Source organism: Penicillium taxi, assembly GCF_028828555.1.
Source record: "Penicillium taxi strain IBT 34144 chromosome Unknown utg000002l_segment0_segment0, whole genome shotgun sequence".
Taxonomy (NCBI): Eukaryota; Fungi; Ascomycota; class Eurotiomycetes; order Eurotiales; family Aspergillaceae; genus Penicillium; species Penicillium taxi.
This window is the reverse complement of record NW_026643204.1, coordinates 211,023-225,448: the sequence shown is the minus strand read 5'-3', so window position 1 is coordinate 225,448 and position 14,426 is coordinate 211,023. Positions and strand designations below refer to the sequence as shown.

Below are 14,426 nucleotides of genomic sequence, written 5' to 3'. Positions count from 1 at the left end.
TCTGCCCTAAATCTACGCTCACTATTAGTTCAAGAATCTAGGTATTAGGGTGTTCTTATCAAATGTACCTAGGTAGATCGTACATGTATTAAAGGTACAGGATTTAGGTATAGTGATATTAGGTTCTCCAAATACTACCTATCCATCTTTATATACCCAGGCTGCACAGCTCCTTGTTTCTTTCAAGATTTTCATATTATTCAACTAGGAGATGAAAGTTTTCACACGCCTTGAAAACGCGATACGATGGTTTCCACCAGAAATGCCCCTGGCAGAAAGAAAACTTGTCAACAAACTGGACTGGTTGATTTTACCCTACGCGTGTTTATCGTTTTTTGTCAAGTATCTTGACGTGTCAGCATTAAGTATGCAAGATGATTTCAGATGTTATTATTATCTTAAGCTAATATCGAATAGCCAATGCCTACGTTTCGGGGATGAAGCAAGATCTTGATCTTTATGGAAACAGACTGAATTACATCAACGCTGCTTGTAAGTGCCGTCAGGACTTGAGAAGACTTACTCCGGGAACTTCTGCATGTCTTCTCCAATATGTTGCGATTGCTCCTAATATATTAACAGATGAGGTCGGCTATGTTGTTTTCCAAATTCCGAGCAACCTGGTACTTATCAATTACCCGTAAGTAAATATGGGCATGAAAGTCGATCAATCCTTACGATCTCGTATAGGGCACAATATTATCTTCCATTCGCAGAAATATTCTGGGGAATGTTTACTCTTGGGACTGCCTTCGTGAAAACGTATGAGCAGTTAGTGGCGATGAGATTTTTCGTTGGACTAAGTGCAACATCTTGTTATGTGGGTCTCGTTCATGTTGTCAATTCGTAAGTCCGCAAACCAAAACACGTGAGCAAATTGAATACTAAAAAAGAAACAGATGGTATAGAAAGAAGGAATTGGGGCGGAGAAATGCGCTGTTTTGGATCGCAAACCCCCTCGGACAGATGTTTGCGGGATACCTACAAGCAGCAGCGTATACTAATCTAAACAACTCCCACGGGCTACAGGGCTGGAGGTAAGTTTTGAAATATGGATCTGAGAACTTCCATTTGAATATTACTTTGATGCTGAGTTTTTTCCGCGCTGATAAAGGTGGCTTTTCATTATTTGCACAATCATAACGATACCAGTTGCTTTTTTGTAAGATATCCCAACCGGTGAACAAACGATATCTTAACGAGTACTCAGACTGACATTTTTAGGGGCTTTTTCATTTTCCCAGATATGCCAGGTCGTACAAAGTCTCACTGGCTCTCCGAAGACGAAAAGGAGCTTGCCGTAAAGCGACTCAATGAGGAAGGATTCAAACCCTCCACGGGCCTGAGCAAAACCATTGTGAAACGTCTGCTAGGATCATGGCATGCATATGCTTTCATTCTTCTTCTTGTTATATTCTGCAACATGATTTATTCTGATGGGACCCCTTTCATTCTCTGGCTCGACTCACAACCAGATAAGTACTCTGTGGCACTTGTGAACAACATGTCCACGATAACCAATGGAGCGGCCCTCGTCGGAGCGTTGGTCATGAGTTTTTACTCGGATATTCGAGGGTCACGCATTGAACCTATTCTACTCTCGGGGTTTCTCTGTATCCTTGCCAATTTACTCCTTGTAATTTGGAAAATCCCTGACGGTCTGAAGATTTTCGCTTATATTGCGATTGGATGGTCTTCTGGTGCACTTCCTGTGGTTATTACTTGGACAGCAGAAGGGTTGGCAGGTGATCTGGAGGTCAGGGCCATAGCATTGGCAGCCTATAATTGCTTTGGTGAGATCACAGCCTTGGTGGTTCCATTGGTTGCGTGGCCAGTTTCCAAAGCACCAGGGTTCCGAGGCGGATTCATTTGGGTAAGTGTGATTCATCAATTGTTTTTTATTACGTTCTATCGGCTAAATCGCTCTATACAGTGTACTGTTCTGAGTTTTCTCTATCTTCTGAATGTGGCATGGATAATTTTCAAGAAGAGAAGAAGTGAAAAGGGAAATGTGGTGGAGGATAACACAAGGGACGAAAATACAGACTCAGATACACCAGCCGATATAGTTGTCGTAGAACGAAGGGGAAGCAAGGAATAAACTTCTTTTGGGGAGATCCCATATGAGTAAAGAAGATGAAAGAGCCATGTTTTTTCCAGGATGTCTTCATGGAAATCGCAATACCTGATAGAATAATCAATAGATGTAGGCCTTGAATATGTAGAGTTTCTCGACAGCTTGGCATCTCAATTTCCAACTTGTACAGTATCATCTTCTCAAGGGAACTGTGGGTAAGCGCGGTATGTATTGATTTATAATCTACGAATTTATATTCAAGTGCAGTCATGCAGGTTGATTGATAACAACTGCACTGTCGTCCAAGCCTGTTTAAAACCAGCTGCGTGGTTCTCAAGTGCCGGATAACCTAGCTCCTCCCCTTGCTTGAGACATTTTCTACCCTTGACGCACTTGTGTTTAGGTCTCTTACAGATTTTTGCCACTCCACTTGTGCCCTATAGGCTATTATCTCAGGCATCAACAAACCGCACACGTCAAACTGTGTCCTATGCTCTTAACTTTAGTTACATTGGAGGGGTTTGGGTAGGGATGGTAACGGATTGACGGATTGAATCCGTCAACAATTTTTGATTACGTAAAATCCGTCAATCCGTTATCCCTGTGGGGTTGAGAAATGATGTTTGAAGGCATTTTCGAAGGATTACTCCGTAGCTAAGCATAAGTTGGACCCTGCATACGGATTTCTGGAATCCCTTTTAAAGTCAAAGTAACGCGCCGCCCAGGTGGATCTTACGAATGAATCCCCGCAGTGGGTCAACCTTATGGCTTAACTCAGCTTGCTATGATGGTTGGCGAGGACGTACAACATCAGCCTGGCTACATATTTCTACAACCACCAGAGCGCTTCTCATTGCCAGCCTATACGATCAGCTGAAGGGTATATTGGAAGACCTCAGGACGGCTCGTGCTCAGTCACGCAGGATAGAGTTGGTCACATGCAGAATACCTGCTATCAAGGCAGCTGAATCTAAATTACCAAGGCCTTTCACAATATAATTGAAGCATTACAAGGTTGGTTTTTCGATCTTGTTAAATTATCACGGCTGTCATTTTAGAAGAGACTATAGCTCTAGAACGCCAGAATGTCCTATTTTCAATGAAAGTCCAGGTCGAGTCGCGTATATCACATCCGGGTGAGCTACATACAGCCAGCTGGGGTTCTCATTCAATCTACGAAGACAACTTCCGTATGCTTCAGCCCGATCCCTACTCTCCACCTTGAGACGCGCCTCTTTGAATCGACGTTGTAACTCATCGTCGTGATAACCTAGCCACCATGTATTTCGTGACTCACTTGAGATCTTGTCATCCAGGACACGGAAAGTGCTGTTAGGCGTCGAATCAAACAGTGCTAGGTCTCCAATATGCTTACGCAGGCCGATCTGCCGCGCGTACTCTGGTCGATTAGTCTCAAGCTCGACCTCGACGACAAAACCAACGGCCTTGAGCGCTGACGCAACAAAGCGCGAGATACGTTGCGCATGCTCGGGCATGTAAACCGGTGTACGCAGCTTCAGGGTAGGCGTCGCACCCGATCTTAAAGCCTCTGATAGAATTTCACGAGCTCGAGTTGGGTCATAAGGAATTGGTTGCAATGCTGCCTCATTAAAGCCGAGATGATGAGGGCTTACAATGGTAGATGCAGGTGTCGCCAGGTCCTTGTAAACGCTCTTCACAAGTGCCTCGTTATCAATGGCCAGGTTAGCAGCTAGGCGCACCTGGGATGACTGGAAGATACCATTTGTGCAGTTGAGGTAGTACATAACGGACAATGTGCTGTTAATCCTGCCCCAGTTCAGGCTGGGGTCAAAAGTCAGGAGATTGAGATCATCGATGCGCTCGAGGTTCAGCGCAGCATCTACCTTGCCTTCTTGAAGGAGCTTGAGCCGCTTGGCGGCATCAGGCTCATGAGTCGCAATTATGATTTCCGGGCCTTCATGTTTGCTGTGGGGTAGACGATGCAGAACTGCTTTGCCAATTCCTTCTGTTCGCTCAAATTCTGTGACTCGGTACGGGCCTGTGCCGAGCACAGGCTTGCCATCGGCAGCGATACGCGATGGCCAAAAATCACAGAGTATATCCAGTATATCTGCGAAAGCCTCTGGGTTTTCAAATTTGACAATGCGATCACTTTCTGCTGAAACTGTGGCCTGCGCGAAGTATCTGCTGTAGCTCCAGGGCATGTTAAAGTAGTCACGCGAGTTGAAGAACCCAATGATGTAAGCCACTACCTCCTGAGCTGTACATGGCAGCCCATCGTGGAAGATGGCATTGTCGCGGATCTTAAAGCGCCAAGTGCGGCCGTCAGGAGAGTTTTCCCAGCCCACAAACAGGCCAGGTCTCACACGGCCCTGTGGCTGCCACCATATGAGGGGCTCAAAGACGAGACTCTTGAGGGCGACGACACTATTGTCGTCGGTGACCTGCGTGGGTAGGCGAAAATCGACGTTCTCTAGAACGATGCGAACGGTTTCCTGCGTCATCCTATGGAGAAATTCTGAAACGGGTATTTTTCTGAGTTTTTGAAACTTCCTTTTTCAGATATATAAGGGTCCAAAATTATTGGACTATGAAAAGGCAAAGAATAAGAACAAGAAATCGCAAAACTGCACATGTGAGGCATTGGAAGTACCTTTAACTTGATAATCTGTTGCAAAATGACTGTAAATTCGACCTTGACTTTTCTCGCTCTTCCATAAATCCTATCGGGAATAAGCTATAGTGGCCTGGTGTCGTGATTAGTGGCCACAATGTGGAGGCCACTAAAAGTTGCCCGCAAGTCTGACGTTTGGTTGTGGGGATAAGTCGACATGAAATAAAGTAATCACGATATCACCATGTTGACTCCAAAAGTTTATTTGCACTTATTCCTTTGCCATCAGAACTTTTAGTCGATAATCCTGCGGAGAAGATTCCCGGGTTTTGACCTACATCTGGGCAGGCATAAATTAGGCATATCTCTAAAATATCCAAAAGTGGCAATTGTTCTTTAGATAGGACTTTGTATGGCTCATATGGTCCTTATCTGCAGTAATCACATTAAGAATAAAGCGGGGTATATACCGAATTTTTATGGCTGGACCTCAGCAGCTGCATTAGTGGCTCAACTTGGATATCCATATCTTGACTAGTAAATCTAGAATTATGCTAAAGTGCAGGATCAATTTGTCTAGGATCATACCACGGACAAGTTACAGAGCAGTGGAATTTAAAATTGTAACATCATTCGACTCGCTGCTTTGATTGGAGCTAGATTGGACTCCATCTTCAATGGCCAGCTTTTAAACGATCTGTACCTAGTTAGAGCAAAAGGATTTTGTACAATTACCGGTCAGCGGAGTAGTTCCGACAACGAACTAGTATGCGTATATTTACACTTACCTTAAGGTCCCTGCTAGCAGCCACGGTCCAGTCCCTTTCAAGATTGTGGGTCATCGGGTGGTGTCCGAGAATGTGGTAGATAGTATCTAGTTAGACTTGGTACCTAAGATCAACTCCTCTGTTCCAACAACATGGGACTAGTTTAAAAGGGGGCTAGAAATTAAAATCTATCTACCGCCCGATATTGACTAGCTTTGAAGGTATATAAGTCTTGATAAAGGAAGGTTTGCGTGATATGAAGGCTACTTTTGAGTCGCGAATACTAAGGTAACCCAGGTAGAACTTCCTCGATCGAATCATCACCTGGCACTCTATTGTATTGCACAATGGTTGCTATTACGGAAGCTAGTCAGGCTGTCATGTCCAAGTCTGATACTTCCTCCTCCAATGACCACGAATCCATCTCGAAGGAAGTCGTATCAAATGTCAGGGAGGCAAGCTCCGAGAATGATGAAAAACAGATTAGATCTCGGTGGCGCAAAATTGTGGGCTTCGTCTGGGATTCCGTCGAAGGTGATTCAGAATACCGAAAATATGTCTAAAGATTGGATTTAATTTTCTTGTTTGTAGCCCTAACTTCATCGTGGTCGACATATGAGCTGACTGACAATATCGATTCTGTTTAGTCCAACCGTCTGTCTGGGCTATTTTATCAAATATCTCGACCAGACAAATTACAGTATGTGAAAAAATTCCTGCGATTTGTTCATATAAACTAAGACTTATTCAGGTAATGCCTTCGTCAGTGGAATGCAGGAAGACCTCCAACTGTACGGCAACGAGCGTAACTGGTTAAATACATGGTTCAGCTTGGGTATTATGGTTGGCAGTGTACCTGCACAGATGTCACAGGTCAGCTTCATCAGATCATCTTACTTGCTGCCCACTTGTGAGCTCATCTGGTCTGCTTTGGTTATTGGTATGGGTTTCGCCAAGAATATCAAGACGGTAAGCTGGCGTAGCCACCTTCAATATGCGAATGAACTACTCTAATACTATTTACAGATGTATGTGCTGCGATTTTTTATTGGCCTGTTTGAGGCTTGCTCATTCCCTGGCTATATCGCCATGCTTGGTGGTTGGTATGGCCCTAAAGAGTTGACCAAGCGCTTGGCCATTCTGCTCCAGATCGAGTCCATCGCTTCCATGTTCAGTAGCTATCTCCAGGCAGGCTTGTATAGCAGTATGGATGGCCACGCAGGTCTTGCAGGTTGGAGGTGGATGTTTATTTTCGATGCGGTCATCAGTATTCCAGTGGCCATCTGGGGCTTTTTTTGGTCTTCCTGATCTTCCCCATAATACAAAAGCTTTCTACTGGCGTCCTGAGGTGAGTTCACATGTTTTTTTCGCTTCATAACTTTAATGTTGACGTGTGTTCAGGACGTACGCTACGGAATTGAACGAATCGAGAAATTGGGACAGAAAGCTCAGACAAAATTGACTAAAAGCGAGATCAAGCGTATCTTCTTGGGCTGGGAGCTTTGGTCATTTGTGGTACCATACACGTAAGTCAAGACTTTAAATCTGTATTCTGGGTATACTTCAACTAACAACTTCATTATAAAGTATGGTTGCTGCATGCCACTCGGCAACTAGCTACTTCAATCTCTGGTTGAAAGCCGCCGGGTATAGTGTTGTGAAAGTTAATGTCTTACCCACAGGTGGCAGCGCCTTGGATATTGTTGTCACTATCTTGTGGGGTATGATTGCTGATCGATATGGAAAACATTACTGGTTAATCATCAGTATACAACTATTGATGATGCTCTCCAATATCCTGCTTTCCATATGGACAATCCCTAAGGCTGCTCTAATGTTCGCCTTCTACCTCTCATATGCTGGCTCTGCGGCTACTCCAGTTCTCATTGTGAGTCACCCCTTGATACGATTGACCACAAACAGTGCTAACCCAGTGACAATAGGCGTGGGCCAATACGCTCAATGCAGCCGATCCTACTCTACGACATCTTTTAGTTGCCGTCGCCAATGTTGTATCGTACGCGTGGGTGTTGTGGGTACCACTTGTCTTGTTCCCTACTCAGGATGCACCCAAGTACAAGTATGGATACCAGATCTTGATCTTATTTGGTGGTCTGGCGATCATCAGTGTCACTTTCATGGGTTACATGCATAGACGAAAAGCACAAAATGCAGCTTCTCAAAGTACTGCATAGTCTATTTATACAGACTTTGAGGTAACTGTTCCTCTGAATGTTCTGCTGTTTTCTCTAGCTGGTATTATTCTGCTATTTTTCTGATTTAAATTTACATGCTTTGCGATGCTCAGTACTTAGGAGGTCTGTTAGTTAATAAAATGGTTAAACAAGGTTCAATATTTATTATAGGCCGATATGTAAATCCTAGTAATAGGTGTCTAGATCCTCATTTAGAAGACAAGTCTCAATTTAATTTCTAGTTAATGTCTCATTTTCAGAGCCAAAAGATAGATTCCTTCCGCAATATCAGAACTCCAATGATAGCTCACTCAGGTGCCAACTTTAGAACCTTAGAAGGATGATTTTCTACTCCAACTTGATTCTACCCCAAAATCTTGAACTGTTCAACCTTGGAATTTCTACCCCGATAAATCCTTCTCCTTAAAGCCTCTATGATCTCCCCGGGATCAACTGCCCCATTACAGCTAGTTAATAGTGAATCGCAGCAATATGGGGGGGGGGGGGGGGGGGGGGGCAGATTGCGTTTAATGGTAAAGTTTGTAGACTAGGCCGTACCTAGACATTGGACATCTATTCTCGAGCCCTTATTGACATTTCCGTCAATGCAAGTGGAGCTACCAGTACTATAAAGCTATTGAGTTGTATTTCCTATAAGTTGTACTGACGGTAAACCCGAATTATCACGCCATCGGCACTGTTTAGCCCCGGGAATCGCTACTTAAATTAGTCCAGGCAAAGAAAGATTTCTGCAACGGCATTCCATACGCAGATGAGGACCATGAATCTCACTGAGAGATTGCGGTCCGCATCCATTGGTTTTGGTATTGAACCACTGCTACTACTACCGGGCGATCATTTCATAGACCTCGTTCATGGCTACATCCCGCTGCTCGTGGGTTTCACTCACGAAGACAAGGAGGCTAAAGGTCTACGAAAGCGCAAGCCTGGCGAAAAGCCTAAACCGCCCGTCTATTTCTCCGCAATGGAGGTGGTACGCGATGAAAGAATCCTTCTATTGAGTGGGGCAGCGGGAAGTGGCAAGACGAGCTTCGCGAAACACCTGAGTTACTGCCTGGCTAGAGGTGGCTTCAAGTCTCGGCCACTAATACGCAACGAGCTCGGCGAAGTCCACGAGGAGAGTTGGGTCGCAAATATCCTACCAAGTTTTTTCACAATAGATGACTTGGCGACTTGTCGGACGTTGAGCCAAACTACCTTGCCGACGCTGGTGGAGACATGGTTACAGAGCTCTTCTCAGGGCTCTTCAGAAGGGTTATTGATCATTCTTGATGGAGTAGAGAATGCACAATGCCATGAAGGCCATGAGTTGCTCGTTAATATAGTGACGCTTGTTGGTCAATCGGATAGCATACGTCTCCTCCTGCTTGGTCAGACAGAGGCACTTGAAAACTGGATTCTTCCGCCTGGAGTAGTTCGCCATGAACTATTACCACTACTGGTTTCACAGAGGCAGTATGCAATAGAGACACTTAGCCTATTGGAGGCGGCTAAGGCCACAGATCCAAGGAGGATCACTACAGAAACAAGGAAAATACCACCAGGAACAGGATTGGGTACTTCAGCCGCGGTACCTGTGGTTTTTGCGATGGCACTCCAGGCTAGCCGATCTGGGGACAAGGCCGAAGAAACTCTCGATGAATGGCTAGCAGTCGTCTGTCCTACCCCAGAATTGGCCAGCAAACTGTCAACCGAAATCTTCCATCGCGCTACCGCTACATTACCGCTAAGTAATGATACGCCGCTAGCGAATCGGCCAATACGGAGCACGCCATTTCTAGCCTTTTCTAACACCGTTCAACAACTGCTGGTCGCTCGGCACCTGGCAAGCCTCAATCCCAATGTGACAGTAGATCTCTTTTACCGAGCGTCTCTGCAAGGAGATTCAATTCTGCAAGTAGATTCGATTATACGCAGCGTGTTGGTCCGTCTCACAACATCTGGAGAACAGCAGCAACGTGATGCGCTTATCGAAGGTCTGCTAGAAGGCCCAAGCGCGCATCTAAGTGCGCTTCTCATTGCAGATTTCGTTGGTGAAGAGCCTAAGTTTCGTACTCAAGTGACGAAGTATATCCTTGACATCGTCCAGAACGGCCTTCTGTCTATTAATGCGCGCCAGAAAGCTGGTTGCATCCTCTCAACACTAGGCGACCCCCGGGATCTTACAGGTCTAGCAACTGTACCGGCAGGATCTTTTACATTTGGCTCCTACGCGCATCCTAACTCGGAACCTGTGAATCCTGCGAGCTTAAGTAGCTTTCGAATCGGGCTTTACCCGGTGGTTAATCGGGATTACGCGACTTTTATTCAAGAGACGCGACGAGAATGGCTTAGCCCCGATTGCATCATCCCCAAATACCGTAATGCGCCCGCTACAGATCTTACTTGGCACGATGCTCGAGCATACTGCGCGTGGTTAACAAAGCAATGGCGTGCTAATGGTCGAATTGAGCCGACTGAGGAGGTGAGACTACCCACGGAGTTGGAGTGGGAGCGCGCTGCGCGTGGTGATCAGACCGAGACCGGAGAAGATGGAAGAATAATATATCCATGGGGAACAGAGTGGCGGAAGAATGGGGCCAACAGTGAGGAAACTGGGTTTAATCGACCTTGCGCAGTAGGGATTTTTCCACCATCAAAATTCGGTTATGACTTTACTGGGCAGGTTTGGGAGTGGGTAAGCACTTGTTGGGGAGAAAATATGGCCACGCCATTTTTCAAGTATCCATACCGGTCGGAGGACGGTCGTGAGGCGCTTGAGGGTGTTCCCAAAGAGATACGTCGAGTTTTACGCGGTGGATGCTTCTCGAGTACACGAGCCAAGGCCAGCTGCACCTACCGAGGAAGTTTGGAGCCCGCAGGATTCTGGCGAGGTAACGGGTTTCGCATAGCTGTTGCAACTGTTGGAGTTGATAGAGATCACATGATCTAAGAACCCTGTCAGAAAATTGGGCGGAAGGAAATGTTAACGATTGATTGATTGGCTAATTACGTGGGAAATCCACAGAAACTAAAGTCCAAATAACATGCAAACAAAGCAAACAGTAACCGTCTGACAAACCCATATTTTTTTAGCCAATGGATTACGGTTTTCTCTTCTGATATCCATCAATATTAGTTCCGTAGACCTCTATTTCTGAGTTTGAAATCTTATAGAATCGATGTATCTATCACTCGCATTTTATTCCATACATTTGAATACCGCTTATCGGCCTTCAAATGGTTTGCGAATTCAATTCCTTTTTTGTTCTGCGATACGCCGTAGGTAAATGGATGTCAGCAATTTCTTTCTCTGGATTCAAGTGGGTCATCTTTTTCACAGTTGATGTTTTCGATGTTACCACTTTTGTCCTAATTAGCTGATTTTAGTGGACCCGTTACACCCGTGGACGACGATACATATTTAGGCCATATATCCCCCTTTACTTTCTCTTCCATTTTCAATTACTTTCACAACCTTGGAGCCAATTGAAGGGAAAAAATTTCACTGAATTATTCCAACTGTCGACATGCCGGTCATCACTGATTTCGTCTTCCCCAGATCACCAGAGGCTCTTACTCTGCCCCAAAATGAAGAATCTACATTCTTCCTAATTTTCACCACATCAAATGATCCGAAAACCGGACAATCATGGTGTCCTGATGTCAGGGCTGCCCTACCGTATCTGAAAGCCTCATTTGCCTCTCAAGATAGTCCACAGGCTGCCTGGGTTGAGGTTGGTCAAAGAGACCCGTACGTATTTGGTTTCTCGAACATAACAATATCCAATCGCTAATAGGGATGCATTAAACAGGTGGAGAGTCTCGACAAATGTCTACCGCACCAAATGGAATGTTCACAACGTCCCTACCTTGGTGCGCTACCAGCGCATTGATGGGCAGGTAAAAGAGACTGGGCGTTTGGTGGAACGAGAGATTCTGGATTCCAAGAAATTGAAAGACCTGATTAAACCAGAACAACAGATATATTCGGACTAGATATTTCTATTCCTTTTGAGAACAATATGGCTGAGGCCAAAGGCAGGAACAAAACTCAAGGATAAGAGAGAAAGGACTGGCCATATTATTGGAGTCACACAGGTCTGGTGTGTTTGACTTTTGATGACTAGTTATAGATTGGAATAAGTGAGAACTCCCTTGAACAAATTGTCAATATTTGTATATGATGATTGCTTAAAAATATCCATGGATGTCCCAAGATAAGACCCCGATAACTGCTAACTACGTGCTGCGTCGGAAAAGTGCCATGTCAGCCCTATTCACTGCTGCGGCTCTGGTATGCCGCTCTATGTACAGGCCGACCTGCAGCATCATGCTCCTGATCCCATACCTCAACGTTAGCGTTCTGGACCTTGACAAGTTTATGATTGACAGATCCGTCTTCATGCTTCTCAATGGTTTGTCGATAAACATAGCCTTTCCACTTGGGAATCAACACGATCCAGAAAACGTAGTAAATTCCACAAACAACCAACCTGTCAGACTGATTAGTCTAAGAAAAGTTACAAGAGCGGGTTTGAACTTACAGCGCAATTCCAACAACCAAATATGTCCCATACCAAAAGCTAACGTCGCCTCCATTTCTCCCCTCGGTAGGAGGATACCAGGGTGCCACAAGCATGTAAAAGTTCGTCAACAGTGCAAAAGCAATCGCAATGTTCCATGCTTTATACTCCGGTCTCGGGGCATTAAGATTCTTGCGGCGCCAACGAATGATAATGAGGCCTAACACGATGAGGAAATTGAATATATTGCCAGGGTAGTTGGAAAGGTCGACAACTAATGGTAATAAGATGTCAGTCGAGTTACCAACGAAATCAAAGAAGGGCTTCGTACTGAAATTGAATGCATCTCCTGCAGGAGGAGCTAATATCATTATGATAGTAATGGTCCATTGGAGAATATAGGGTCCCAGTGGAGTTCCCCATGGCTTAGTTGAGGTCCAATATCTGGGCCACGGGAGAACACCTTGTCTAAAATTCATGTTAGATGTGAGTCTTTGTTGAGACATACTTCAAGCAAGGAACTTACCTGCCTGTCTCACGGAGCATTCGTGAGTAAGCGATCATGACAGCAAGCAGGTTTCCGAAGGCACTGAGAGAAACGAGCACATTCAAGCCGTGGGCAACACGAGCTGAGCCAAATACCTTCTCGAAAAAAACTGCAGCTGCAGTCTGTTTGGACAAGAGGATTTCTTCTCTGGATGCTGCTGAGAAGTAGGCAACATTGACAAGTATATACAATATAGTCACCAGGATGCTTTTTGAGGAAAAAAAAATTAGTCATTGCTCACGACATGATGAGGAAAAGATATAGATAAGTGGGGTGGGGGAAATTTACAGAGAGCTAGAAGCACTCCAGCGGAGAGTCTTGATAGGATTCTAGAAGATTGATGTCACAGTTAGCGCTCTGCATTTCGCATTCAAGTGTTGAGAATATTCTAACCTTGATTTCATTGACCATACCAAAAGCGTTGGTATATCCCGCATAAGAAAATATCAACTTGATCATAGCATTGGTGGCCCCATAAGCAGATGCATCTGATGTACCTACCCATGGATCGCGCCAATTTAACATCGGGTCTTCAACTCGTGTATGTCCACCGAGGACAACCAGACCCGTGATTGAAATTCTGGGTTGACAAAATAAAGTCAGCATTCATACTCAGAGCTGTCAATCTTGGAATCCCTTAACCATACAATAGCAAAGTCGCAATTTTGATAAATCCAATCCAGAGTACCATCCGCATGCTCAATTTAGTATTGATGCTCACCACTAGAGGATTAGTTAGCCATCAGTAGAAATCGCAAGATTCGGGTATTCATCTCAACAAACCTATGAATGCAACTGTATACCCAGCCACAGCAACACCTTTGAGTTGCCAGTTTGTATATGACAGCCCACCAATACCAAAGATGTACTCCGCTAGCACAATAGCATTACTGCTGGAAAATGAGAAAATAATATGCTTCATGGCGAAAGTCGTCGGGAAGAAGTATTTCGGCTTGGGATATGCCTGTTCAAGATAGACAACCTCGGCTCCGGACCGACTGGGAAAATAGGATGCCAACTCTAAGTACACTGCCAAGGTGGAGTGCGAGAGAAGGTATCCGATAAGCCAATATATCATACTGAGGCCGACTGAGCCTACACCTTTAAGAATTGACGCAGCTAAAAGAGAAAATTGAATTTCAGTACCCCGGACAGAGATTTGTTAGGTATAGCTGGTGAGACTCACGTGTTGAAAAGATACCCGTTCCAATCATCTGGTTGACATTCAAGCACAAGCTGGTCCAGGTACTGATAGAGTATCCCAGTGGTGAGTCTGTCTCTATAGGTGCACCTGATGCATCCTGGTATGTTGCATTTGTAGAATTCATACCAACAGTGACGGTGAATTTAGAACCACCATTATCAATGATACTTTCGGCTGATTCTGTAGCAGATGAAGGTTGAATATTGGCCGATGGCCTTTTTCCTTCTTCATAATCCAGGCTCATTGTCACAATGCCAAGGCCTAAACTTTGTTGTCGTCTATGAGGGTGGAATGCCGGTTGAATAGAGTATTTCCAGCGTTTATCGCCCAGTAATCATGGATAGGAATCCTCTTTAAGTTCAATTCCAAGGTCTGAAGCCAAGGGAATAGACGATGGATATACTTAAGTGAAATCACCCGATCTTCAAGATAGAAGACATAAAAGCACGCCATCCACCAAATGAATTTGAAGGTGAGAGCTTCTATATCCTAGTCTAGAAAAAGGAATATCCCC

The 14,426-nt window shown here is 44.8% G+C and overlaps 6 protein-coding genes across 6 annotated transcripts; 4 read left to right on the top strand and 2 right to left on the bottom strand.

Annotated features, from left to right (window-relative positions):
* Window positions 1–262: 262 nt before the first annotated feature.
* On the top strand, window positions 263–2,101 carry N7495_002009 (uncharacterized protein; the record flags this gene model as incomplete). Its single annotated transcript, XM_057204679.1, has 7 exons — window positions 263–365; window positions 418–492; window positions 583–640; window positions 691–846; window positions 900–1,037; window positions 1,225–1,873; window positions 1,934–2,101. The coding sequence occupies 7 exons, from the start codon at window positions 263–265 to the stop codon at window positions 2,099–2,101; spliced, it is 1,347 nt and encodes a 448-aa protein (XP_057065286.1).
* Window positions 2,102–3,141: 1,040 nt separating this feature from the next.
* Window positions 3,142–4,563, bottom strand: N7495_002008 (uncharacterized protein; the record flags this gene model as incomplete). The annotated part of the gene is made up of 1 exon (XM_057204678.1): window positions 3,142–4,563. One exon carries the CDS (start codon window positions 4,561–4,563, stop codon window positions 3,142–3,144), a length of 1,422 nt encoding a protein of 473 aa, XP_057065285.1.
* Window positions 4,564–5,787: 1,224 nt separating this feature from the next.
* Window positions 5,788–7,635, top strand: N7495_002007 (pantothenate transporter liz1; the record flags this gene model as incomplete). The annotated part of the gene is made up of 7 exons (XM_057204677.1): window positions 5,788–5,974; window positions 6,192–6,409; window positions 6,467–6,707; window positions 6,769–6,788; window positions 6,842–6,966; window positions 7,028–7,328; window positions 7,384–7,635. 7 exons carry the CDS (start codon window positions 5,788–5,790, stop codon window positions 7,633–7,635), a joined length of 1,344 nt encoding a protein of 447 aa, XP_057065284.1.
* A 772-nt stretch (window positions 7,636–8,407) lies between these two features.
* Window positions 8,408–10,588, top strand: N7495_002006 (formylglycine-generating enzyme family protein; the record flags this gene model as incomplete). The annotated part of the gene is made up of 1 exon (XM_057204676.1): window positions 8,408–10,588. The coding sequence occupies one exon, from the start codon at window positions 8,408–8,410 to the stop codon at window positions 10,586–10,588; it is 2,181 nt and encodes a 726-aa protein (XP_057065283.1).
* A 577-nt stretch (window positions 10,589–11,165) lies between these two features.
* On the top strand, window positions 11,166–11,634 carry N7495_002005 (thioredoxin reductase; the record flags this gene model as incomplete). Its single annotated transcript, XM_057204675.1, has 2 exons — window positions 11,166–11,389; window positions 11,436–11,634. The coding sequence occupies 2 exons, from the start codon at window positions 11,166–11,168 to the stop codon at window positions 11,632–11,634; spliced, it is 423 nt and encodes a 140-aa protein (XP_057065282.1).
* Window positions 11,635–11,911: 277 nt separating this feature from the next.
* N7495_002004 (uncharacterized protein) lies at window positions 11,912–14,156 on the bottom strand (the record flags this gene model as incomplete). Its single annotated transcript, XM_057204674.1, has 8 exons — window positions 11,912–12,131; window positions 12,183–12,629; window positions 12,688–12,915; window positions 12,997–13,037; window positions 13,102–13,288; window positions 13,356–13,431; window positions 13,492–13,827; window positions 13,895–14,156. 8 exons carry the CDS (start codon window positions 14,154–14,156, stop codon window positions 11,912–11,914), a joined length of 1,797 nt encoding a protein of 598 aa, XP_057065281.1.
* Window positions 14,157–14,426: the final 270 nt, after the last annotated feature.